Here is a 27,629-nt window from a genome sequence, read left to right on the forward strand (position 1 = left end):
ATGTTGTTATTTTAATTCTCTCCGACTGCTTTGCCTTGATGGTTTTGATTAATATCTCTAGGAAGTGTTTGTGAGTAAGACGTATACCGCGATTCATCTGCAAAATAATCCAATCATTACCAGCTAATGACAGGGGGGTGAAAAATGACGCGTCTACCCGGGTACTCCCCAGCATGCGCGATGGCCCAATAGACATGGTGGATGTGGGCCCCACCTGTCACAGCATTGCAGTAATTGCATTATGGGTCCTCTCGCTCTCTCCTCTTCTCGCTGTCTCCCTCCATCCTTTGCAGTTCAGCTGCACAGACAATACTGGTCTTAATGAAGCCGTCTGACGAGGTGGCAATTACAGACTTCTGTCGCCGTCACCGGGGGCAACCAGGAGCGGGGGGAGGGGCGTGCTGATGCCCTGAGGGCCCTCCACACCCCCTGGTTGGGTTTAATAGGAGGGAGGAGGGAGGCTAAGCTGCTGTCAGAAGCAACTTGGGGCACAGAAGGATGAAGGGTTACTGTATGGGTAAACTAGAACAAGACAGTGTTAATGTGGAGATGGTGGGAGTGAGGAACTCAGCAGGGCCTAGTGCAATGATGTAGCAATATGATCAGCTTGAAACTCCCGTGTAAAACCTTCATCTTTGCCTGTTGACTTAACGATCATGTGAATACAGTGCTTTCAGAATGTTTTGATACCCCTTGAATTATTACACATTTTGTTGTGTTACAGCCTGAATTTAAAATGGATTCAATTGTTTTTTTCTCTCACCCATCTACACACAATACCCCACAATGATGAAGTGAAAACACGTTTTTAGAACTGTTTGTAAATGTATTGAAGATTAAATACAGAAATATCTTGTATATACAGAAATATTGTATATTGTAGAATCACCTTAGGCAGTGATTACAGCTGTGAGTCTTTCTGGGTAAGTCTCTAAGAGGTTTCCATACCTGGATTGTGTAGCATTTGCCTATTATTATTTTCTTAATTCCATAAGCTCTGTCAAATTGGTTGTTGATCATTGCTAGACAACCATTTTTTAGGTCTCGCCATACATTTTCAAGTAGATTTAACTCAAAAATGTAACTCGGCCACTCAAGAACATTCAATGTCTTTGTGGTAAGCAACTCCAGTGTAGACTTGGCCTGGGGTTTTAGGTTATTGTCATGCTGAAAGGAGACATTTTCCTCTAGGATTTTGCCCGTGCTTAGCTCCATTATGTTTATTTTTTTTATCCTGAAAAACTCCCCAGTCCTTAATGATTACAAGCATATCCATAACATGAGGCAGCCACCACTATGCTTGCAAATATGTAGAGTGGTATTCAGTAATGTGTTGTATTGGATTTGCCGCAAACACTTTTTATTCAGGACAGAAAGTAATACTGCTTTGCCACATTTTTTGCAGTATTACTTTAGTACCTTGTTGCAAACCAGAATGCATGTTTTGGAATATTTGTATTCTGTACAGGCTTCCTTCTTTTCGCTCTGTCAATTATGTTAGTCTTGTGGAGTAACTACGATGTTGTTGATCCATCCTCAGTTTTCTCCTATCACAGCCATTCAACTCTGTAACTGTTTAAAAGTCACCATTGGCATCATGGTGAAATCCCTAAGAGGTTACCTTCCTCTCCGACAACTGAGTCAGGAAAGACACCTGTATCTTTGTAGTGACTGGGTGTATTGATAGACCATCCAAAGTGTAATTAATAACTTCACCATGCTCAAAGGGATATTCAATGTCTGCCTTTTGTATTTGTTTTGAGGTAGTCATTCAAAAATAATGTTAAACACTATTACTGCACACAGAGTGAGTCCATGCAACTTATTATGTGACTTGTAAAGCAGAATTTTACTCCTGAACTTCTTTAGGCTTGCCACAATAAAGGGGTTGAATAATTATTGACTCAAGACATTTCAACTTTTTATTTTTAAATCAATTTTAACATTACGGGGGTATTGTGTGTTGGCCAGTGACCCAAAAATCAAAATTGAATCCATTTTAAATTCAAAAGGAGTGAAAACGGGGTGGGGTGTAAATACTTTCTGAAGGCTCTTTAAATACTATGTTATGGATCATTTATTACTGCTTTGGCATTTCATGTTTCATGTTCTGTATGATTCTAGAGTACAACAGTTTGGCATAACGTATAATAAGGCAAAGTATGGACGCGAAGAAATGACCTGCAGAAATGACCTGCAGAAATGACCTGCAGAAATGACCTGCAGAAATGACCTGCAGAAATGACCTGCAGAAATGACCTGCAGAAATGACCTGCAGAAATGACCTGCAGAAATGACCTGCAGAAATGACCTGCAGAAATGACCTGCCACGTATCGCACAAGCCTTACGTCAACATGCAGCGACATTTAAAGGTTTTACACAGGAGTTTTACACTGCTGATAGTTGCATCATTGCGATGGGCAAAGTATGGAAGCAAAGATATAGCAAAGAAAGAATGGATGCCAAGAAATACATTCAAATCAGTGAACTCTCCTTATATGTCAACAAGTGTATGTCTACTCTCTATAAAGTTGTTAAATAGTTTAACACGGATGCAATTTTTTCTCTCAATTATTTATCTTCTTGGACAAATGTTAATTGAATCAGGTCGTAAATGCTAGGCTGAAGTGTTTTGATGGCGTTAATGAAGCTGACACTTGCGACATGCTCACTCACTCCTCCTCTCCCCCCGTCACACTACCCCACCCCTGATTGGTCTCAGGTGTGCCCTGACGCTTACAGATGTTGCCATGGTTACATCATGTATTCCACTCCTATATAATTATGTGGAATAACTTGACGTGGCTCCTCAACATAACAAAATAGTGCAAATATATCTCTCAGTACAGTACATTCCACTCGCCTCCCATCTCTACCCACACAGACGTCTTACTCTTCTCTCTCAAACTATTTGAGCAAAGTGACATGATCCATGTCATCTGGAGTGTAGGCTACATTATATTTAGTCATATGTGACTTCACTTAATTAATGCTCTTACTGTCTCACATATTGACAAAATAAAAAGAATGACATTAATGAAAGTAACTCTTGGTAATTGCGTAAGTAAACTATTGGAAGAAATATCGGCGACCTCATTAGTTTGAATAGCGAGTCACCTAATTACATATGAGGGCATATTACCTCATGCCCTGCCAGAAGTCAAAGTCCTCATTTTGGTCTGAGATAGGATAGGAAGACTATTGTAAGAAAAAATCCAATGCCCTGGATATTTTGAGTTTAGCTGGCCCTTTAGTAATAAACGACTTCAACCACCATATCCTGAGATACAGGGGCAGAGAAAGTTCAAATTGAAACTCAGTGTGCTCCCCTGTTACTTTTTGGAAGAGCTACTTCTGACATATTCAATATACTATATGCAACTGTACTGCTAATGCGCTGTACTTTACCGCTACTGTACCAATACTACTACTGTACTGTAATTCTTTATTTTATTTTACAGTAAGTAACACAGTATGTGTTGGTAATTGGGAGTCATTTGAATTGAGTGATGACTCATTTCCTCTCAATAGCTTTAAGGGAAATTAGGTCACATGTTCAAGCAAAACTACTGGCCATAGGCTTAAAGTACCTCACACTCAATGACTCACTCACACTCTCAATAACTCACTCATACTCAATGACTCACTCACACTCTCAATAACTCACTCACTCTCAATGACTCACTCACACTCAATGACTCACTCACACTCAATGTCTCACTCACTCAATGAATCACGCACACTCTCAATGACCCACTCACTCTCTCAATTACTCACTCACACTCTACATGACTCACTCATGCTCAATGACTCACTCACACTCTCAACGACTCACTCACACTCTCAATGACTCACTCACACTCAATGACTCACTCACACTCAATGACTCACTCACACTCTCAACGACTCACTCACACTCTCAACGACTCACTCACACTCAATGACTCACTCACACCTCAATGACTCACTTACACTCAATGACTCACTTACACTCAATGAGTCACTCACACTCAATGGCTCCAACCAAATCAAAATAATGATATAGAGAGAAATTATCCTTTGGTGTTCATCAGTCATTGATTGTCAGCATCCTTTGGGCCCACCTAGCATATGTTTGAAGCAATATATGTAATTTGCCAGTCACAAGCTTTCTAGTTTAAAATACGAGCATTGCTTGCTCAATCAACCCATATTCATCGTTGGTTTTACAAAATCTGAAAAACTTCAGATACAGTAGGGTACATCCCAAGCATTTATTTCACAAGTAGACACATTATCCACGCACAAGCTCTCAAGCTCAGCGAAGAGCGTATTACTGTGTAATAGGTAGGCCTACCATTACTAATGTCTAGCCAGGGGATGTGGCAACACTACTCCTCTCATGGCCGCTTCCTTATCAACGATTCAGTCGTCTGAGTTTGGATATGTCTAATTACATTAGTTTAATTAAGCACAGCTAATAGACTCTCCTGGAAGATATGATGTCTTGCTGTGACTGGAGCGCCGTGCTGAGATGCATGTCAAACACACAGACATGGGCATTGTGGGGACTTCAAATGCTTTGGTATTGGCAGGCATGTCAGACCAGGCAGCTTGGAGTGGAGGGCTGCGGATTAGATAAGGTTCAACTACTGGGAGAGTTAATCAACGGAACTTACTGTATTTGTCTATGTAATGTTTCAGCATACTGTAAACTCTGCTTGTAGCCTCTACCAATAACTGAGTTTTGACATGTAAATGTAATTTGCTTGTGTGATTGTAAAAACCGAAATATCATTTTTTTTCTCGTCTTTCACTTACAGGTAGCATAAAGGTGACAGGAAGTATGGATTTAGCCTCGGAAGCCCAGGCTTCAACTAGACGAGGTTTGTAAGGATGGTCTCACAAGACTAATTTGGATGACAAGGGTATGAAATGCACTGTTGAATGTTGTGTTATAGCGACACCTCACTGACTGAGTGTGTAGCCATACACTTGGGGCGGTAGTTAGCCCAAAGGCTACGGAGATGGACCTGTGGCCAAAAGGTGGCAGGTATGAATCCCAGGCCAGGCGTAGGAAAAACAGTCAGAATTGATCTGGAAACTGGAGGGCTGCTGGGTCCACATCCTCAAGACATTCCCCTACCATTGGTCCCATTACCCCACAACACGCTCTCCATCCAGGCGCGCTGCACTGCAGCTTGACCCTCTGCTCATCTCACCTGTATGCGTGATGTCAGGGGGGTTTAGAACAGAGCGGAAGACACATTTATGTTGTTCACTGTAACAAATGGACAATAAATAAATACATTTGATACACTTTACTGACATTTAGCAGCCATTAACAACCAGTGGGCAAACAGACGTGATAAATACTTTTACTGAGAACCTAGAACTGCGAACCTGACTGACTGACACACCATTAGTGCAGTAGGCATATTAGGCATGTGCAGTTTGGATAGGGCCTCTGTGGGTCAGCTTACTGTTCTGCTTGGTTCTCCTCTTCAAAGTCCTCCCTGACGGAGCACAGCAGCATCTTGAGGGAGCAGATGAATGAGGATGAATAGCGTTTCATCTGGGCTGTGAGCATGTTTAGCACAGCAGAACACATCAAGTTAGACATGAAGGTCCCATCGCCACATACAGAATTGGGGAGAGGTAGAGGCTACAGTGGAGGGAGGGTAGGGAGGGATTGAGCTCAAATTCCCTATTTGATTTCTAACGGTTGAAAATAGAGACAATACGCCTTGTGAAATGGTGAAATTATCAGAAAACAACATGAAATGCTGGAAAACACAAGTAGATGACAAGTGCTAGTTTGGATTCCTCAGGAATTCTTGTTAAGCATAAAAGGTGATGAGAAGTTAATTATGAAAGAGAGTAACTCCAGCGAGCAGTGAACAGTAACCACAAAATCAAAACAATAAAACACATTCCAGATTTAGACGAGACTTCTGACTCGTGGCTCAAGGCATATTTTTTAGACAAATTACATTCAGTCGAAAATAGTCTGTAATTAAAATAGACCCACTTGGTGGAAATGCAATGATGTCTTGCCATTAAGTTGGTCGGAAACATGAATTCTGGAGTGTTGAACCCTTGTAATCTTCAAAGTACTCTTTAATGTCTTCAGAAAAACACAGACAATTAAAATGTTTTGTGGACCCAGCCCATGGTGTTGCTTGATCATGGTTTGTGTAAACTTCACTTCTCACATCTCAGTTCTTTTAACGATATTCCTAGCAAGAGAGGTCTCCATTACTACAGCTCAGTGTAGAATAGTTGATGATATGCATTATCATTGCTATTTGGAATATCCATAATACTTCTCCAATACTCACAACTATCAAAGTGTAATGTCTCTATAGAGATAGTTATTATACAGTTATTCCCGTTTTAAACAGATTACCATTAAATTGAGCAGTTTTGTAAAGTTTTTAATGTGTGGTTGTTGGTCAATGAGATGAAAAGCAAAACAATTTTATGAAATGTCCCCGAATTGACTGATGGGTAAAACATCAGGATTATGGGAGAAAGGGTCATCACTTTTCTGTTTCTGTCCTCTTGAGTTCTGCCATCTGTCTGATGCAAACGTCATAGTAGTCCCCCTTGTGGCCTAAGTGGGAAAAACATACCAGTGCTTGAGCAACTAATCAGGTGGAGGGTAAGTCTACATTTGAGTAAATACATAAATAGTTTGTTATCCATATCTTTGAAAACTATTTAGGCAAAATGCAAACTTAAACATAAAATAACAGTAAAAAACGTAATCTCCGAGTCCTTTTAACTATAACTTTGGAAGCCACTTCATTCTCCCATGAGAGTGCAGTAAATGAATCATACAGAGAAACGGAGTTTTTTTACAATGTAGTTTTCAGATATAAATCATTATGAAACCAAAAAGGCTTTTGTGGATTCCCAAACCCACAACAAATACACCTTTCTGAGAAGTTTTTATACCTGTGCCTTACAATAAACCTGAATCCATATAGAACCATTTAAAACTAGTTAACGTTACACTCATTCTTACTTGTTACAAAGTAGTAGGCCTACCGGTAAAGTAATTGTTACGCTACAACTCCTGTGATTTTAGTTGAGTTCTTTATGGTTGTGCAGCGCCTCATTGCAGCACAACTGCAACTACTGGTACCTCTGAGTGCACGTTAAAATAATCAATCAAAGATCAAATCGTCAATCACTTAGTCCAGACAACGTATTCTACACGCACGCACGCACGCACACACACACACCTAAGAGAGAGAGAGAGAGAGAGAGAGAGAGAGAGAGAGAGAGAGAGAGAAATGATGGAACAACAAAAGCCCACTATCATATTATTAAAAATAGTCCTCATTAGATCACACTTGACGTTCCTACTGCCTTATTCCAAAAAATGTAGTAGATAACACATTCTGAGGAAAAGTCAATTACACAATTAAATGACCTCTTGCCCATAGGCTACATAGTTTGGTCATGTAATACAACCACTCTGTTCGTTTGAATGTTTACACATGCATTCCCTGTGCAGTGCATGGCCATCATTGACTAGTCTTTTGGTCACTCATTTTTAAGTCACATTATGAAACATATCAAAGCTACCTACATGTGTTTACCTATACTTTACAAAGCATTATGCACGTTCTCACATTGGCAAAATGTTTTCAACCCACTGCATTTATATTTTCAACGCATCAAATTTATATAGGTGAACCTACAGGATTTAGCAAATACCTATTTAAATTGTTTTAGTAGAAATTTGAGAAAACCTCTCATATAGACTGAACTTTTAGCAAATTAAATACATGTAAATTTTCTCCTCTCCTTCCAACCGCGTTTTGTTAAATTGTTAACACATTTTCAAACAGGCATAATAACCTAATTGAGTAAAATTATATAGAAAATCTAATTCAGTATTTTTTTTAGCTTTGGACTAATAAAGCCTTATTGGTGCCACTCTTATCGACCACAAGACGATTTTCAATTCGATTGTGCCATACAGTAGCCATAAATGCGCAAATGTCGGCTACTATATTAACTATGGCTGAAGCAACAGCTTGCAGTCTTAAAAAACGTAATCTTTAAATGGTAGGTATGGAATGCCAAATGCATTTTTCTTACGTAGAAAGTAGGCTATATTATTTATGTATTATTATTATTGTTATTTTTACAATTTATTCATTGTAAATGTAATTATTGTTATTTTTTTTAAATATGTGTGTGTGTGTGTTATCTTTTCAATGCAAAAGCCATTCAACAAGTTTGTCTCGTATAGCAGTTTTTATTATCTTTTCAACTGACATGGATGGAAATGAAACAATGAAGTGGTTATTTTTTATCGCTTGTTTGGTTAACCATGGATGAAATGTTAGGCTATGATATCCGGTGCTGTAATTGATTTGATACTTAATGTTGTGCTCTGAGACCAGGTTAGATACCAACACTACAAACCACTGCCTAGGAAGCCTATATAGTTCTATATTATCCGGCAGGACCAATTTGAAAGTTTGGACAATATAATGATCTGTTTTGCCATGCACTATTGTTAAAAAGAGGCTATACGCACCCTCAAACAAATGTATCTTATGAACACGCAATGTTTTATATTATCGGTCGTTTTTCTTGACACCCAAACATGTGGCGTGTAGATATGAAAATGAATGAGTGTGAACGCTCTCCTGGCAGTCGGCTCCTATCTGCTATTCCGGAGTCGAGCTCCCTGGAGACCCTGGAGAGCGCGCCGGGAGAAGAGCGTTGTAAAAACTAAAGTGGGGCACGAGACAAGCTGCGCCACAGCTGGCAAATCATCGATTTGAGCATCAGAAACGGGGAGGGGCGGTTCGTTTACCTGCCACCCTTTCAAAGAAACCCTCCTCCCATGCCGCTACTCAAATCTAGCACACTCCCGCAGCACACGTTGCTTGCATTTGCGCTCAATTCTGGCTCTCCGAAGTTCAGCTTTGCGCAGTCTTCGCGAGTGCAGTTTTGACAGCTCGTGTGTCTTTCTCAACCGGAATTGTCCGAGCAGTTTTGGATCCGTCAAGGTGGAGCAGACTCTATTAGAATTCTGAACTTTTTGATGGAAAACAAGAGGCTTCACCGTAACTGCTAACTTTGAAGGTATTGTTACATTTTCTCCTGAATTCATTTTTTCTCTTTCAATTCAACAGAACCTGCTTATTTTTGCTATTTGCTATTTTGTAAGCTAGCGACAGATTGGAATGTCCAACAATTAAAAAAATGTAGGTGTGATCCTTGAATGAACGGAAGTAGTCTTTGACAGTAAGCATTTAGGTCAGTTGACCAACAGTTTCAGACCCTTCTCGATAACCGACTGAAGGCCAAAATGCATCTAAATATTGGCCCATTTATGTCATCTATTTAGAGAAGACAATCTATACGTTCTGAGTGCATGATTTAATGATAGGCTATAGATGGAAATACTACAATAGGCTATAATATGTAAATGTCTATACTTTTGTGTCGCGTTTAGTTCAGTTGTAAATAATAACTCGGCATATTCCAAGCTTAATAGGCACTCTTGAAGGAGGTTAAACCGATTCATTTATATTGCGCATCTTGAGGGAACGCAACGACTCTGCTTCCTTATCTTTTCAGTTCCGTGACGTAGCCTAGGCTACCTGCAAACTTGGCTAGAAAAATGTATTACCTGACCAGTATTTGTTTTGAGTGATGTCTTGGAATAACCACAATAGAAAAACATTAGCCACCTTTATTGTTATACAACTGTATATAGGCATCCATAACAGTGTCTTTGACAAAAGTTTTTTTGTTTGTTGTCTCGGCAGTTGTTTTACATACTGTTAGATGAATGATATACTTTCAGAACGTGACAGTTTGTATCACGTGTTAATAACAAGTAGGCTAAGTAGTCTATTAGCCTATACCTATACCAACAGGCCATGATAGCCCCCCCCCCCCATGTTTAATTTGCCAATGGGTGTTTTATGAAGTCAAGCGATAATCGTTCAAATGTATGCTTATGCTCTTATGCTTATTTTAAGACAGAACTCACACACTCCAACTAATTCATATAGTTTAAGATAGTTCCCCAGATAATTTTACATTTTCCAGGATTCAAACAATAGGTGATCTTTAATAGTCAGAGAACATAGTTATTATACCGTACTACTTATATATCTAACGCTGCACTTCATGAAGAATTGCTTTATAATAGCTTCATAATCAAATGCCTTGTAGCCTAATGGAACTCAAATAGTAAATGAAGAAATAAAGTGGATTGCGAACATAATGAATATCCCCTTTTGCAGTGGTTGCGTTGACAACATGTATTGCAACTGATACTGAGCATATTGGCTAAAAGTAGTAATGATGGCCTTGATTTTTTGTCTCATTGAGGTTTTTGTAATTGTGCTGATATGGTGTTTTTAGAAAGATCCAGATGAGTGTGTGTGTAAGGGCATGTTATGGGAAGTTGTAGTGTCCCATTGTGAGATTGTGTGGGCATAGGTGTGTTGTGGTTTTGTTCAGGTTCACGACAGACAGTCTCTTTCACATATCTCAGTACGGCTTGGATTCTTGACATGCCATAATCACTAGCATTGCTGCTGACTTAGATTAATCTGATCTGATTCACTGATCACCGATAGGTAAACAAGCTGTCTATTGTCTCAGCCCTGAAAAATGTCATGGTATCTTTATTTCAGCTAATATTAATAAATAATTCATTATGGAAAATATGCATTTATTAAAACAATTATTCCACAGGGACATTAGGTAAAAACAGCATGATATGGAGAATTCCATTTACCATAGTGACGTTTTAAGTACTCTTATAGTTAAGTTTTAAGTATTCTTTTACAGGAGGTAAAGTTTGTATGTCTAATATTTCTAACTAGCCTAATAAGCCTATGGAATATGTTATAGAAGAAGTTGATTCGACAAATCTAGAGTGTAAACATTTTTCTTTCCACTGCTGACTGTATGCTGAGAGTATGATAGTCCTGTATGCTGAGAGTGTGATAGTCCTGTATGCTGAGATTGTGATAGTCCTGTATGCCGAGAGTGTGATAGTCCTGTATACTGAGAGTATGATAGTCCTGTATGCTGAGAGTGTGATAGTCCTGTATGCTGAGAGTGTGATAGTCCTGTATGCTGAGAGTGTGATAGTCCTGTATACTGAGAGTGTGATAGTCCTGTATGCTGAGAGTATGATAGTCCTGTATGCTGAGAGTGTGATAGTCCTGTATACTGAGAGTGTGATAGTCCTGTATGCTGAGAGTGTGATAGTCCTGTATGCTGAGAGTATGATAGTCCTGTATGCTGAGAGTGTGATAGTCCTGTATACTGAGAGTGTGATAGTCCTGTATGCTGAGAGTGTGATAGTCCTGTATGCTGAGAGTGTGATAGTCCTGTATGCTGAGAGTGTGATAGTCCTGTATGCTGAGAGTGTGATAGTCCTGTATGCTGAGAGTGTGATAGTCCTGTATGCTGAGAGTGTGATAGTCCTGTATGCTGAGAGTGTGATAGTCCTGTATGCTGAGAGTGTGATAGTCCTGTATGCTGAGAGTGTGATAGTCCTGTATGCTGAGAGTGTGATAGTCCTGTATGCTGAGAGTGTGATAGTCCTGTATGCTGAGAGTGTGATAGTCCTGTATGCTGAGAGTATGATAGTCCTGTATGCTGAGAGTATGATAGTCCTGTATGCTGAGAGTGTGATAGTCCTGTATACTGAGAGTGTGATAGTCCTGTATGCTGAGAGTGTGATAGTCCTGTATGCTGAGAGTGTGATAGTCCTGTATGCTGAGAGTGTGATAGTCCTGTATGCTGAGAGTGTGATAGTCCTGTATGCTGAGAGTGTGATAGTCCTGTATACTGAGAGTGTGATAGTCCTGTATACTGAGAGTGTGATAGTCCTGTATGCTGAGAGTGTGATAGTCCTGTATGCTGAGAGTGTGATAGTCCTGTATGCCGAGAGTGTGATAGTCCTGTATACTGAGAGTGTGATAGTCCTGTATACTGAGAGTGTGATAGTCCTGTATACTGAGAGTGTGATAGTCCTGTATGCTGAGAGTGTGATAGTCCTGTATGCTGAGAGTATGATAGTCCTGTATACTGAGAGTGTGATAGTCCTGTATGCTGAGAGTGTGATAGTCCTGTATGCTGAGAGTGTGATAGTCCTGTATGCTGAGAGTGTGATAGTCCTGTATACTGAGAGTGTGATAGTCCTGTATACTGAGAGTGTGATAGTCCTGTATACTGAGAGTGTGATAGTCCTGTATACTGAGAGTGTGATAGTCCTGTATACTGAGAGTGTGATAGTCCTGTATGCTGAGAGTGTGATAGTCCTGTATGCTGAGAGTGTGATAGTCCTGTATGCTGAGAGTGTGATAGTCCTGTATGCTGAGAGTGTGATAGTCCTGTATGCTGAGAGTGTGATAGTCCTGTATGCTGAGAGTGTGATAGTCCTGTATGCTGAGAGTGTGATAGTCCTGTATGCTGAGAGTGTGATAGTCCTGTATGCTGAGAGTGTGATAGTCCTGTATGCTGAGAGTGTGATAGTCCTGTATGCTGAGAGTGTGATAGTCCTGTATACTGAGAGTGTGATAGTCCTGTATGCTGAGAGTGTGATAGTCCTGTATGCTGAGAGTATGATAGTCCTGAATGCTGAGAGTGTGATAGTCCTGTATACTGAGAGTGTGATAGTCCTGTATGCTGAGAGTGTGATAGTCCTGTATGCTGAGATTGTGATAGTCCTGTATACTGAGAGTATGATAGTCCTGTATGCTGAGAGTGTGATAGTCCTGTATGCTGAGAGTGTGATAGTCCTGTATGCTGAGAGTGTGATAGTCCTGTATACTGAGAGTGTGATAGTCCTGTATGCTGAGAGTGTGATAGTCCTGTATGCTGAGAGTATGATAGTCCTGTATGCTGAGAGTGTGATAGTCCTGTATACTGAGAGTGTGATAGTCCTGTATGCTGAGAGTGTGATAGTCCTGTATGCTGAGAGTGTGATAGTCCTGTATGCTGAGAGTGTGATAGTCCTGTATGCTGAGAGTGTGATAGTCCTGTATGCTGAGAGTGTGATAGTCCTGTATGCTGAGAGTGTGATAGTCCTGTATACTGAGAGTGTGATAGTCCTGTATGCTGAGAGTGTGATAGTCCTGTATGCTGAGAGTGTGATAGTCCTGTATGCGCTGAGAGTGTGATAGTCCTGTATACTGAGAGTGTGATAGTCCTTTATGCTGAGAATGTGATAGTCCTGTATACTGAGAGTGTGATAGTCCTGTATGCTGAGAGTCTGATAGTCATGCCATTAGTAGTGCTCATACATTTTTTAAGAGGTCAAAGTGGCACAAGCTGGAGAAAACCAGGTTATGGTTTTAGTAGAGGTGATTGTATCTTCTCAAATCTCTCACAGTTTGAGGAGCTGTTGGAGTTAATCTGGTCACTATTTCACAGAACAATGTCACATCCCTTTTCCTGTTTTAGCGACCGTGTCACTTCTTGTAAGTCCTGCTTAAGATGAAAGACTGAACGTTGAACGTTGAGAGCTGCTGTTAGCCCTCTCAGTCTCACTTTCTGCTTACTAAAACCAGTCTTAACACTTAGCTAGCCGTTGTGAAAGTGGCACACACACACACACACACACACACACACACACACACACACACACACACACACACACACACACACACACACACACACACACACACACACACACACACACACACACACACACACACACAAATCTGTTACTTAACCTTATTTGACAGGAACGACACAAGTCAGATGGCAAGGACAGTGCTCACAGTCCAGATACTTAACAGGACACAGATCCAATAGTGATGCTCTGAAGAAGCCTATCATTGTGCCATAATTTCATGTTCACATACCCTTTTGCAAATCCCTTTGACATGTAATAATGACCATAAGGAAGAAGAAGTACAGAGACTTTTAACTGTTTGTCTTTGCCTATAGATGTTTTTGAGGTTAAAATCAGCTTATATTTGTCAAGGCACCAAAGTGAAAGTAGTGTCCGCCTTTGTTATTGACAGCTCTGTAATAGCAGGAAATCAACCGACTGTTTGAGAACTGTTAGAAACGCACCTCCCTCTCCACCCTTGTCATCCTGGTGGCACGTTTGCCTCACATCTCCAATAATTGCCACTTCATTTGTCAGGTCGCTCTAGCATACGGGAGCAGAAGATTCTGAGGGAGCGGAGGCATTGCAGGCTCAGCTGAACGTTGGCTGCTGCTCTTAACATACAGTACAGAAGACAGGAGTAGGGTGTGCAACTCATAGTGCTCTTTCAGATGAGGTCCCCACAGCCGTTGAACAGCAGTTGTGGTAAGGGATGTAGGGTTGGAAGTACATAGTATTAGATACTAACGTACATAATAGTTGGGCGAGAGGAAACAACGTCTTCAGTTCATGTCCTGACCCTAAGAGACGAATTAGGCAGTACAGTACATCATAGAGGTTTCCTCTTTTCTACGTCTCCTCAAAAAACACACAATGATGTCTCAATGACACTCAACAACACTGACGTTTGAAACTGAATTATTCACTCAAGCTCCTTGCAGTGGTAGCTTGTTTTTGAAGAAGAAGAAACAATGATGTGGATGTTAAATGGTAGAACCTCCAGACATTTGCGACTAAACGATGGCTTCAGGTTAGGGTGTAGCTAAAAGAGTTTGGGGTTTGTTCAAAATACCTCCTACGAAGATCTCTACGCTATTAAAATTCATACAGCAAAGTACTTGGAGAGTCTAGAGTTAGGTTGTGTCTCGCTGGGCTGAGACTGATATCTAGGGTAAAACCATTAATCGTCTTTACCACCCTCGATAATTAGCAGTGTAGAAATAACAGCTCAGCAAACAGTGAAATTATACCTGTGGTAGGGAGCAGAGTAAATACCTGTTTAGCTGCCAGCAAATGCATTTATTAGACTGTCGCCAGTAAATAAGAGGCCTGTCTCGTTTTTTGATGTGTGGCTCTTTGGGGATTCCACCTCCTCTGAAATAGGTCTGTTATGATTGCTAATAGAGAACAAAGGTAACAATGAATCTGAGACTTTTTGATGACATGCTGCAACCAGTTTTGGTAAAAGGTCTGTGTCTTAATAGGGATTGTTTACACATTCCAGGGCTCAGTGTCAAAAATGTAAAAAGGCCTGACAATTGCAGACATACCACCCTGGATGCGTGCTTGTATGCAACTGCAGAGTTACAGCACATTTGGCCATGATCTGAGACTCCTTTAAAAGGGGGATATGTTGCCCCAGCATGTTGAAAACAATTTATTTTGGCATATGCTTTGCATACTGTTGATCCAGATTCCTTGGCTTAACGATAAAAGCTTGCATTGTTTCTGGTCCTCACAACCAGCACTGTTTGGTTGAATGGGGAGCCTGTCTTTCCACAGAGATAAATAACCAAAGTCTGTCATGTCGATTCTGTCACGGTTTGGCAAAATGACAATTCTGTAAAAAATTGAATAGCAATTGTTTGCATGCTTCACTGCACAATAACAAACACAATTTGAAATACATGTTGACTGATACCTTGAACTTTTTATAATTCAAATCACCTTATTTCAGGCCCAACATGTGTTTTGATTTCTTGAAAAAATTTGATTGTGTTTTATTTTTATGCTTGTCATTATCCGATCTGTGTAGGTTTTCCTGAATCCTTTGTTCAGATAATGCAACAAAAAAGGAACCGAGTGCTTTGGTGGAATTTGCATCCTGCTAAGATCAGGTTGTTAATACCCACCCACATACTCCGATGAAACAAATTCAACCGATACTGTATTCTCTTGTACACACAAACACAACCTCAACCATTCCCTTGTCAAATGTTTTGTACAGTGGTGGATGATGCATCCTTTGACTGCAGATTAAATGTGCAGAGGAAAATATGTAGATACAACTGCATTGACATGTTGGCACTCCTTATCCAATGCCCCCACCCAGGCCTATGGAATGGTTGGCTCAGCAGCCTTTCTGTGTACTGGGCGTAGTAAACATTTGTTTCACCTGCCCACATTCACTTAACACTCTTAAGAGTTCTCCTGCACCAACCATAGTTTTGTCCTTTCAAGTATCCCCCACAGCAGAGTATATGGCATCCTTTGCACCATCTTTAGCCTCCCTCTTCACTGTGTAGCTTAACATCAAAGTGTGGACAAAGCCATCTTCAGTGTCGCTTCCCGAAACACACAACCCTGTCTCTCTAGCTATTAATTGTTGATATGTTGCAATCCACGAGGCAGAAATTAGAGTTCAAATTATTCAGTCATGTGATGAGCACTGGCCCTGCAACCAGTGACAGAAAAGTAATTTCCAAGGCCCTGAAACTGATGCTAGTTAATTGTTCTATGACTAATTTGTTTTATAATTCGATAAAAGCGAAGGGGGATAAACAAGCCGATACAGGGTCCTCTCACAAGCCTCGGGGAAACAATCATTTGTTTTGAATCATTAATAAAGATTCCTGTGGGCAGATTAAAATGAGGCCAGCTTTGGCCCTGTGTTAATCTTGGCCCGGTCGTCGTCGTGGCACCACTGTCGCTACGGCTGCTGCGGCTTGGGACAGCGATCTTGACCTTATGATGCATATTGGCCCAGACAGACACAGAGCTGAGACCAGCTCAATCTCGGATACCGAGAAACCTGTGTTTCCGTGTGTGGGGGGAGTTGTACAGTGCACACCACACATCGTACTAGTGGTGGGCGTCAGAGTTCCGTTCTGTGAGGCAAATAGTATATTTTGTAAGAGCATGCGGCTTCTCAAAATCGTCACCGTCTCATTTCTGTTACTCTTTGATGCTGGCGTCTACGACTTGACGCATACTGTGAGGCCTGTTCAGAGGAAAGTGAAAAGGTCTTCCAGTAAGTGGGCGGGGACATCGTCCGGTTCTACTTTGGACATTCATGTGATTATAAAAGAATTAAGCACTTAGGAAACTTTAAGATGTTCATTTGAATCACACTCTCTTTCTCCGATGACGACACAACACTGCCAAATCAGAATTTTTAAAAAATGATTTACTTTCTTTCACTTTTAATTAAAAACCATACTGACTATAAGGGCCAAATAGAGAGCCTACAATTCGTTCAGTTTAAAGAACACTATCCATTGCTGATATGGGATATCTATCTCATATTCAGGTTCACTGCTTAACGACTGAGTACTAAAAGGATATCTCAGTTTCTCACTGATGTCTTTTTAGTAATAGTTTATTTGTATATGTGGCACACCATGCAACACTGCTGGAAATGTCCCTTCAACTAAAACAATTTGCACCGGACACTGTCCTCTTCAAGTTTTCATGTGACTTTGGTAATTGGTTTGCTGTCTACACACTCTCAATGCAAACACACTTGCAAATACCTACTACTGTATAAACAATATGTCATTAGTGGAGAGGGAATTTGTGCATGTACTATAATAATGTTTTGACATCAGCACACCAATATTAATAATACACAGATTATTGAATACCTCATTGGCTTATTAGTGCCTTCTTATTTTGTGTGCTTTCATATATCCCAGATCCTACACAGCAAACTGAGGTCTGCACTGACAGCATTACCCCATGCTGTTAATATTCACACACGGCTAAGACGCAGACAGACTCATTTGTATTAGATAATCCAAATAATCGTATTAATGCCCATTAAAGTAGTGAGCATGACGATATCACAACACCTACATACTGTATGTGATGACGCGTTCGGCGTCTGGGACAACAAAGAAGCCACGTCGTCCGAGACGCTAAGCCAACATTGCAGCGTTCGCTCATGCCACTTTCTTTCGCAGGATCTTAACATGTTAAAGAGTAGATTATAAACTGGTTGTTAAAACTGATCTCATACTTATTTTCTCTCCATTATTTAACAAGGGGCTTCATGATTGTTCTATGTGATGGTATAGTGAGGGTCAAAGAAGGGGCTACAATATGGCAATAATATTTGTAAGATTATATATTATGGTGGTGCAAAAGATGGCAAAGGGGACAGCGCAATAGAAGGGATCACGAGTAGGTGTTGTAAAATGATAGTGAAATCGATTTATGATTGCCATTTTCGACTTCTTATCTTACTTATAAAGGCCACGTGCATGTGATTTTCCTACTGTTTATGTCTATGAATCTTGATACAAGCTTTGTATTGTAACTAAATCATATGGCTCAAGTATTACACTATTTAACAGAGATACATCTTTAAAGACATCCATTATGTCTACATTGTTTATTTTATTGAAGATGTGCATGCCAAACCTCTGCTTCATACTAAGGAGCTCAGCTATAACATCACCCATCTCTTACAAACATGTAATAACACATATGCCTTGGCCCTGGTAAATCTATCACAATAGTGTGTTTGTAATCAGCTGGTATTGATAGAGGCCTTTTCAGTGTGAAAACTTTTTTTTTCTCTCTCTGATACAAAAACCTATATGTTAATTGATAATCAGTACTGTTGATTCAGTGGTGCAGTCAGTGCAAATCTGTGCCCTTCTGGATGTCAGAGGGTTTTCACAGCCATGTTTGTGCCAACGTCGCTGGCAGTGGCAGCACCTGTTGGCAGTGCCAGAACCTGGCTGGCAGGGTTATCAATGCTCTCTGATGGTCTCCCACAATCACAGTGGAAATGACAGCGGCTGCTTGCGTCACGGCAGATAACAATTTGCCCGACTACAGCTCGCATTCGCTGTTATTTCTATGTCCATGCCCACTCTGACAGATATGAAAATGTACACCCAACCAAATGTACAGCAAGCGTCATGTGTAGTCTCTCAAAAACCATTTTGATTTAAAAAAAAATGTATTTATTTGGCTTTGAATATTCCCAATGTGTTAAATAAAACCTTGACCCTGCTATTACAGGTGATATCATGTGAAATGAGCAATGGATTTGACCCAAAAACATTGATAGTTGTTCTTGTACATTTTACTACATCACCAGCAGTAACACTGTAATAACATAGTAATAGCCCCAGAATATTGTGTTGTCCTTTTCATCTCTATTATCATGCACCTTACTTGATTAAAACAAAGTAATACTGCAGTACTCTGTTGATGAATGCAGTACGAATTTGTCAGTTTAGACCGTTTTTACATCTCTGTACAACCCAACATTTTATAGATAGGCTACTAAGTTTATTGAATTGTGACATACACCTGACTAGTTTGAACCTCAGTAAGGTTTTAACATTGGAGCATACAGTATGGGTTTCCGGTAACAGGCCACAGACATAGGACAGCATCACTTACCGGCAGCACAGACTCACTGCTTTGAAAGTGACTGACATTGAGCTAGGTGTTGTTGTTTACTCAAGACTGTGTTCCACCTCAACTTGATACCACTGAATCTTACCTTGCTCTGTTTACTTCTGGCTCAAACGTTTTTCAGCAATGCAATCATTGGGAATACAGTGACTCAGGTGCTCTTTCTATCAAAAAACATAAAACACTTACATTTTTATATGATAAAGAGGTCATCTGCTGGGTCAATCCTTATAAAGCTTGAACACCATAAAGTATTACCCTCTTGGCTTAAAACTCCTTAAACATGTATGAACTAAGAGTTTCCCTGAGCTCAATATGTCTCATCTCTAGGAACCATCTCTCAGGAATTTAAGAGAAACCCTCTTTTGAAGAGTTGGACTTTTTATCACAAATCTTTTCCCCTCACATATTTCCTTCTGCTCGCCTCTATGCGTTATTGACAAAACAACCGTTTTTTTGTTGTTGTGTGGGAAGAGATTTATGATTTGGTTTAACATTTCTGGGAGCTATAGGCCTTACCATGGTTTATGATTAAATACTACAATATATGCAACTTTTTTTTCTATATGCAGCATTTCCTGTGTTTGACCAAAGAGGTAGGCAATCACTGCACATATAGAGTTTGTGTTTATGGTTTGCCAGGTATTAATGCGTCCTGTTTTGGTTGGTTTCCTTTTTAGCTTTTTTTATGAATTTGGACTGCCTTGTTTTCATGTTGTGTTGACAACATGCCTGATATACTGTACCTAATATCTTGGTCTGTCTCTGTAAGTATTTACACCCACATATGTTTTTGTTTATAGTCCCCTGCTGACAATATTTTCGTGTAGAATAGTGTTTTATCTCAGGGTATGCAGGATAACTTTAATGATTTGCATTCTTTGATTCTGTGTGACAATTGATGTTCTCTCTACGTTGTTTGTGCAAACATATGTTTTATAGCATCGCTGTGCTGTGCACATTCCCATTTGAGAATAATTGTATTGTGATGTATATAGTAATAGACAGCAACATTGCTTTCAGTTATAGACAATACTTTGTCTATAACAGAGGTTGTAAGGCACTTGCCTTGACAGTGATGTCCTTGAGGTGCGCCTCTAGGGTCTTGGGAAGGTCACACTCACTCTCTCCCAGTCCCCCCTCTCTCCTGTACGAGGTTCGGACAGTGCCATATTTGTGGTCAGGGAAAGTCAGTACCGTAATCCAATCTTTTTAGTAGTAGAGGTTTGGCTATGCTCTCTATTGCGTTGTCACCCGTGTGTAGGGCTGCTCGTAGCATGTGTGCAATGAATGCACTGTGTACAAAACCTATTTTAGAAAGGCACCAGAACAGCTTTTGCCAACCACTCTCTACTTCTATGATGTGTGCTGTAGCAATAAGACATATTCAGCCAGTGAGGCACCTCTAAGTGATAGGCAAACACAGTCATCAGGCTTTTGTTCACACCTAACAGATTTGATCTGTCTTCAATAATCATAATATTGGAGCCCGGCATTATTATTGTAGACTATTATTAATCTTATTATGGGAAAAGTTCAGGAAAATAATAGTAACCATGTAATAAACAAACAGCCTATTATAATTCGGTATAACAGTTTTGTTGGTTTGTTTCTGTATTTGTTTGTACAATAAGAATAGCTTACGGGTCGAGTAGGCTACTCAGGACTGACGTAGATCAATAGGCAAAATGGCATGGGAGTTAAGCTATTGTGCTCTCTCAGATAGCATTTCAGTGATGCGCGGTTTATATCGGCCTATTTTAACAATTTCACACATGTTCCTCCTGTAGCCTATATAATGTCCATTCACATAGCATCTCGAATATGTATAGCCTATGCGCGCCTCTGTGTGTGTGCATGTGTGTTATTCAGTAATAAATGCAGAACCGCCTCACTCTAATCAAGCTGATTAAAAATTCCTGCGCGCACAGCCGGAAATCGCACCATCCTCTGTTTTCTTTCCACTTTTTACTTTATTTTAGGTTCTCCACTCCGCCAGGACATCGGCTGTCGCGGGTGGCTGCCTTCAACACTCGACATGCGGGTTAAATCGTCTTGTTTTGGGGGTATTTTCTTTTGAAATGAGGAGGAGAAAGGGAAAGCACAGGCAGCACCAGCAAGGGGAGTGATGAGTCAATACAACTCATAATTTAATGGGGACACAGAGGGGGAAAGCGAGAAAGAAAGAAGAGCTCCCGTCCGGACGTTAATCAAACCAGCAGAAAGAACACATATCGCAAGCAGCTGTTATGCATCCATAGCAAGCCTTAACTCGACATTGGAAAGTAAATCGCACTTTTTAACATGGGTGTGCATATCGTTGCGCCATCGTCTCTACATGAGATAGCAGATCATTGTCGAATTTTTTTTTTCTAGAGAAGCCGAATTTATTTAATACACGTTATTTTTGTATGCGTTTATACATCAGGATTGTTCGCGACTGGTAGAAATAACAGATTTCAGCACCGCTTACCACTCACTATACGATGTTCTATTCACGAACGACTGACTGATAATCGTGGTGGATACGTTGTTTTAACTCGTTGCACTTGTAACCGATGGACTATGCCCGAGACAGTTAGCCAGTTTATTGTATCAGGTGTTATTTTCCTCCGCTACTTCTAATAAAACGTAAGAATGACTATTTTTCCAGTGAGCAAATAATTCGATTTATTTAGGCTATACTGTACATACTTAATTCCTTACCAATGTTATCGTATCCAAGTCTGTCTCGACGTCTTCTTTTATATAGATTTGGGTTGCTCTTTTGTATATCAACCTTTCATCACTCAAAAGAAGAACACATTTCTGTAGAGGACCTATCATTTAAAACTAGAAAGCATCAGACATTGAAGTTGTCTTTCCCTTGACAAAACTTGAAGAAGGCATCGTTCACCAAGACTGCATTATATGCTTTCGAGTTTTGACGTGCTGAGTTTCAGGTTGGTTTGTCCTAAATGTAACTTAACTTGTGTTTTGCACTCTTGCTTGTCTTTTTTAAAGGTCATTCAGAAATCCTGCCCTGGACTACCACCATATCCGGGGCCGGATTCTGTTGCCCCCCCTCCCCTAATTTAAATAATTAGTTGCTTCATTGCATATCATGAATGAGATAGTTCATGATCATTTGTGTGCTGGTGGGAAGGTGGGGATACATTATTTTGACCTGTTCAGTTTTTGTTTAAATATTTTTTTTAAACAATTCTATTGCACAATGTAAACACTGTATAATAACCCATCTGAATTTAGCCTTATTTTTTACCAAAAAGAATGAAACACCATTAACAGATAATTATTCAAATGTTGCTACAGAAAATGGTGTGTATTGGGTGTTTAACCATGTCATTCAGTTGTGGAGAGCCTGTCAAGGTGTTGATTGTGTGCTTCCTGCAGTTAGTGGCTGTGTATGTGGGCGGCAGTGGTTAGAGTGTTGGGCCAGTAACCGAAAGGTTGCTCGATCGAATCCCTGAGCTGACAAGGTAAAAATCTGGCGTTTTGCCCCGAACTGTTCCCTGGTAGGCTGTCATTGGAATTAAGAATTTGTTCTTAACTGACTTGCCTAGTTAAATAAATAAAAATGTGTTTACACTTATCAAATGCAACTGGCATGTCAGGCTTTGCTTTATCCATTATTTTTTCTGATTGCACTTTTAATTTCTGATAGGCTCAAAGGTATAAAAAGTCAGCATCTTTTCAATGGTACTGCTTTCATTCAGTGTTACCTCACATTTTGTAATGTCTTCTCTGAAATTGAAAGAGCAATTTAAAGAGACATCCCGCACAATTCTTCTTCCTTCTAGCATGTCCTGTTTAGGCACATGTGATTCCACTTGTGGGTCTTTTGCCTTTTTATGCTTTTTTCCCAAAAGCCTGTCTGGTAATTTTTTGTTTTTTTGGAGTGCTGAAAGTGATTCAAGATGAATATGCTAGCTCTACTCTCTCAGCCTTCACTTCACTGTTGCAAGGCTTGTGGGCTTGTGGGCTTGTGCTGGGAACTGCAGTAATCATCGAAGTGGAATCTCTCTGCAAATTAATGTGTTTGCAAAAAAATGGTCTTGTTTGCCCACCATATGGGAATCCGTAGTGGGACAGACATAAATAATACATGCTCTGAAAAATGGGAACATTACGATGGCACGAAACATTGTGAGTGCCAAGTAATGAAAGCACAGAATTGGCAGTTATTGTTGTAACTGTTGTGTTTTTGTTATGTGCTTTTTCCCACAGATAGATGTTCATGTTGACAAGTTATCACCCTCTTTGTTGTCTCATTTTCAATGTCAAAACAATCAACCCTAAAAATATTATTTGGCATACTTCATATCATGCAATTGAATATGATGTGCTTACTGTGTGAAGGCCTTACATGTCCATGAAACCCCCTAATGTTCTCCCAGCTACTGAACACCTAGACTGTCCCTGTCTTATCTCCTCCCAGGTGATAGTGAGCAGAGGTGCTGAGAATGATGGACCATCTCAGCGAGGCGTGCTTGGGAAAGGAGAACTGTGACCTGGTCAACAGCATGGGCGACCGCGACTCCAAGGCCCCCCCAGCCAAGCTGGCCCGGCTGGAACAGAACGGCAGCCCCGTGGGCAGGGCCCGCCTGGGCAGCACGGGGGCCAAGCTGGCCGGGGTACCCTACAAACCCTCGGGACACCTCCTCAAGAACTGCCACAAGAGGGGTGAGTGACACTGGTCAGGGTGGTGTGTGTTTGTGTGTGAGATAGCATAATATAAACCCTCAGACACTTCAAAGGGGCCCTCGGTCCAAGTAGGCCCAAATTTTGGCCTGTGTGTGTTTGGCAAGATGGGAGAGAGGTGGAATGTCGTAAGTGTGTGTGTGCTGTCTGTGTTTACAATTGCCATGTTTTCATGGTTCACAAGTGTCATGTTGTCATGGTTTTGTTTCCATCTTCCTGCGCAAACCGATTTAAATTTCCCTTAGTCATCTTAGTGCACACACCCACACTTAGGCCTATCTACAAAGACCTATTTTTTATACCAAGGCCGTTTAAGAATTATTACTGTGTTATTCTGCATAACGCTGCGTCACTGTTTCTCTCCTGTTGTTTATTGAAGAGAATGTCATTTGCCGCTTAAGGGGCCTTCATTTCGAGATGATGACATAGCTTTTTTATATAACTACTGGCCTGGTCATCACATGAATAATGTTACTATTTTATGAATTTTTGTGGCAAGATATTAGCATTCAGACCTGCAGATTTTCATGAGTTTATTAGCGGTTGGCCGTTATGTCTCGACTGTTTGTTCGGTTGTGTTTTTTGGGGACTTTGGAAGCATAGAATGTTGCGTTGAGTACCTTGATGCGCTGTTGCTCTCAGTTGGTTCCTCTCTCAGTTGTCACAAAACACCACCTGAGAAAGCCCTGCATCATTCTGCCCTCCCGTTTTTCAGAAGGTTCCAGTATATTTTTTGCCTTTTTCAAGAGGAAATTGTGAAATTTATAGAAGCGTCTGTTGCTGAAGTTTTGCATGGCCACAGTGGGCATTGTTTGAGCTGAATAATATTTACCATGGGCTTTTCTCCGCTCCATGAAAACAAAGGCTGTATTGATCCCCAAATGAACCTACACAGCAGTCTTTATTGTTAGATCTCTATCTATTAAAATCAGGGAGAGAAGCAGCATTTCAGCACATTCCTTGGCACCTGCTGGTGATTACCCTGTTTATTGATTGTTTGTCAGAGATGTTTGCATCTTCAGGATGCCGGCCATTAGAAATATGGTTCATTGCAACTGCTCAAACCCCATGAATAATGTGTGGCATATCATCACCACTGAAGGCTATAGAGGAACATTTTTACCAAAAAAGTTATGATGCTCCGAAACTTAAGTCACCGAATTATCAAAAGCAGTTTTTAACCCAAATGGTATAATGTAAAATTTGCACAGTGCACCCCGAACACTCAATGTCTTTGGGACAAGGATTCCTCGTTTTCTACCTAATAGCAGTGCAATGTTTACACAGACTAGTAAACCTCAGGGCGCACCAGAGTGTTGGGATTTGGAGTGGTGCATCATGGGAAGGTGATATGGGGTTGACAGCAGAGGCAGAAGCAGTCTAATGTGATCTGAGCTCCTTGACAATGAATCAACAGATCTCAGCCAAAAGTGGTTGAAAGCTGAGATAGGCCAAGATTCATCTGAACAGCATTCAATTTATTTAGACTTCAGTTCAAATTGAATAATGATGTCATTAATAATGGCTAAGAACATTGAAATCATTACTTTAATCATGATGTCACTGATCATGATTGAATAACTAAAATCACAGTACCAGCACATCTACTACCGCTACCACAACTAGTTCTATCAATGTGAATAAGGCTAATATGGAAATTCTAATAAAAAACAATGCAATATTTATCATTGTGCAGTCACTGATAATACGAATGGCACTGGCATTCATTCATTCATGAATAGAGGTAGTATGACTGTATCAGTTGTGTCTAAATGTAATATTAATCCCCCCATTGAAGGTCACCATTTGTCATGTCTGAGCCCTCGCTGTGTTGTCTGTGTCTCTCCAGGCAACATGCTCCCTGTGTTCTGCGTGGTGGAGCATTACGAGAGCCCCATCGAGTTTGACAGCAAGGAGGAGCACGCCGAGTTTGTGCTGGTCAGGAAAGACATGCTGTTCAACCAGCTCATCGAGATGGCCCTTCTGTCACTGGGCTACTCGCACAGCTCGGCGGCACAGGCGAAAGGTAGGACTGGCACAAGCCCCACTCTATTGATGACCCGCTCACACACACATACACACATGCACGCACATACACACACACACACACATACAAACTCAGGCATGCAAGCACACACACCCGCACACACACAGGACCGCTCCACGAACTATAGAACTGGCCTTGCTATGATTTGGCTTCTCCCACAGCTTACCCCACATACACTCCCCCCCTTCCACACACACACACACACACACACACACACACACACACACACACACACACACACACACACACACACACACACACACACACACACACACACACACACACACACACACACACACTGCCCCCTCCCCCACGCTCCCCACACACACACAACCGCCTTAGCTGTTCAGGCCTCTGATAGTTTCCCAGCTGATCTGAAGGCTCAGTAACGTAGGCTGACATTGATCCCAGGCAGGGGATGCAACTACATGTCTCTCAGGAGTTCTCAGGGCCTCTCTGCTCTGTAAACCTCTAGCTAGAACACTCAGTGGGAGTGAAGGTGGAACCCGTTGCAGCTGACTGCAACTCTAACACACAGACCTGGGCGGGGCTTACTGGGAAAAGAGATGTCAATCTTAATTTGGCCTTGCTAGGAAAATACAGAATCAATCAATGTTTGTAAATGTTTATCTGTATGCGTCTAACTTTGAGAAACATAACATTTACCATTGATTGTGTTTGTGTTTCTCTTTCCATTTCAGGTCTCATTCAGGTGGGCAAGTGGAATCCGGTCCCACTGTCCTACGTGACGGACGCGCCGGACGCCACCGTGGCAGACATGCTGCAGGACGTGTACCATGTGGTCACGCTGAAAATTCAGCTGCACAGGTCAGTCTCCACACCCTGTTGCCCAATCAACTACCCACCCAATGCAAGTCCAGTGAAGTACCCAACCACATCACCCTCCTGACCCCACCACCCAGCTATGCTAGTCTAGTGTAGCATGCGTACCTATTAAACTTGGGTTAAACACCCAACACATAGGCCTACCATTCCTTTCCATGCTTCCACCCTAACTCAAATTAGCATTATAGCCATAGACTTTGCAGTAGCCATAACTGCAAAGACATTCAGTCCATACAAAAACGGTGCATGGCAGTCAGGTTTGCTCATAGCACCTACTGTAAAACAGTACACACCATTTACGTTATCTATCATATCTATCTTACCCTGCCTTTCTAAGGTCTTCAAAAGCCAAGTTAACAAACTGATCACCGACCATTTTGAATCCCACCGTACCTTCTCCGCTATGCAATCTGGTTTCTGAGCTGGTCATGGGTGCACCTCAGCCACACTCAAGGTCCTAAACAATATCATAACCGCCATCGATAAGAGACAATACTGTGCAGCTGTATTCATTGATCTGGCCAAGGCTTTCGACTCTGTCATTCACCACATTCTCATCGGCAGACTCAACAGCCTTGGTTTCTCAAATGACTCTCCCGCCTGGTTCACCAACTACTTCTCAGATAGAGTTCAGTGTGTCAAATTGGAGGGCCTGTTGTCCAGGCCTCTGGCAGTCTCTATGGGGGTGCCACAGGGTTCAATCCTCGGGCCGACTCTTTTCTCTGTATATATCAATGATGTCGCTCTTGTTGCTGGTGATTCTCTGATTCACCTCTACGCGG

General features: G+C 41.0%; 1 protein-coding gene across 12 annotated transcripts in view; it reads left to right on the forward strand.

The window, feature by feature from the left end:
• The first annotated feature begins 8,856 nt into the window (after positions 1-8,856).
• Positions 8,857-27,629, forward strand: part of LOC118364388 (DNA-binding protein SATB1-like) — a 55,844-nt gene continuing 37,071 nt past the window's right edge. For 9 of the 12 annotated variants that reach the window (XM_052489531.1, XM_052489534.1, XM_052489535.1 and 6 more), the window contains exons 1-4: positions 8,858-9,094; positions 23,692-23,936; positions 25,804-25,980; positions 26,703-26,829. In XM_052489531.1, the coding sequence (XP_052345491.1) occupies positions 23,717-23,936; positions 25,804-25,980; positions 26,703-26,829 (524 nt within the window). In that variant the 5' untranslated portion in view covers positions 8,858-9,094; positions 23,692-23,716. Of the gene's footprint in view, positions 9,095-21,164; positions 22,196-23,691; positions 23,937-25,803; positions 25,981-26,702; positions 26,830-27,629 lie in introns of those variants that run through there. The other 3 variants (XM_052489533.1, XM_052489539.1, XM_052489532.1) reach the window with 3 other exon arrangements.

This window comes from Oncorhynchus keta, chromosome 31, assembly GCF_023373465.1.
Source record: "Oncorhynchus keta strain PuntledgeMale-10-30-2019 chromosome 31, Oket_V2, whole genome shotgun sequence".
Classification (NCBI taxonomy): Eukaryota; Metazoa; Chordata; class Actinopteri; order Salmoniformes; family Salmonidae; genus Oncorhynchus; species Oncorhynchus keta.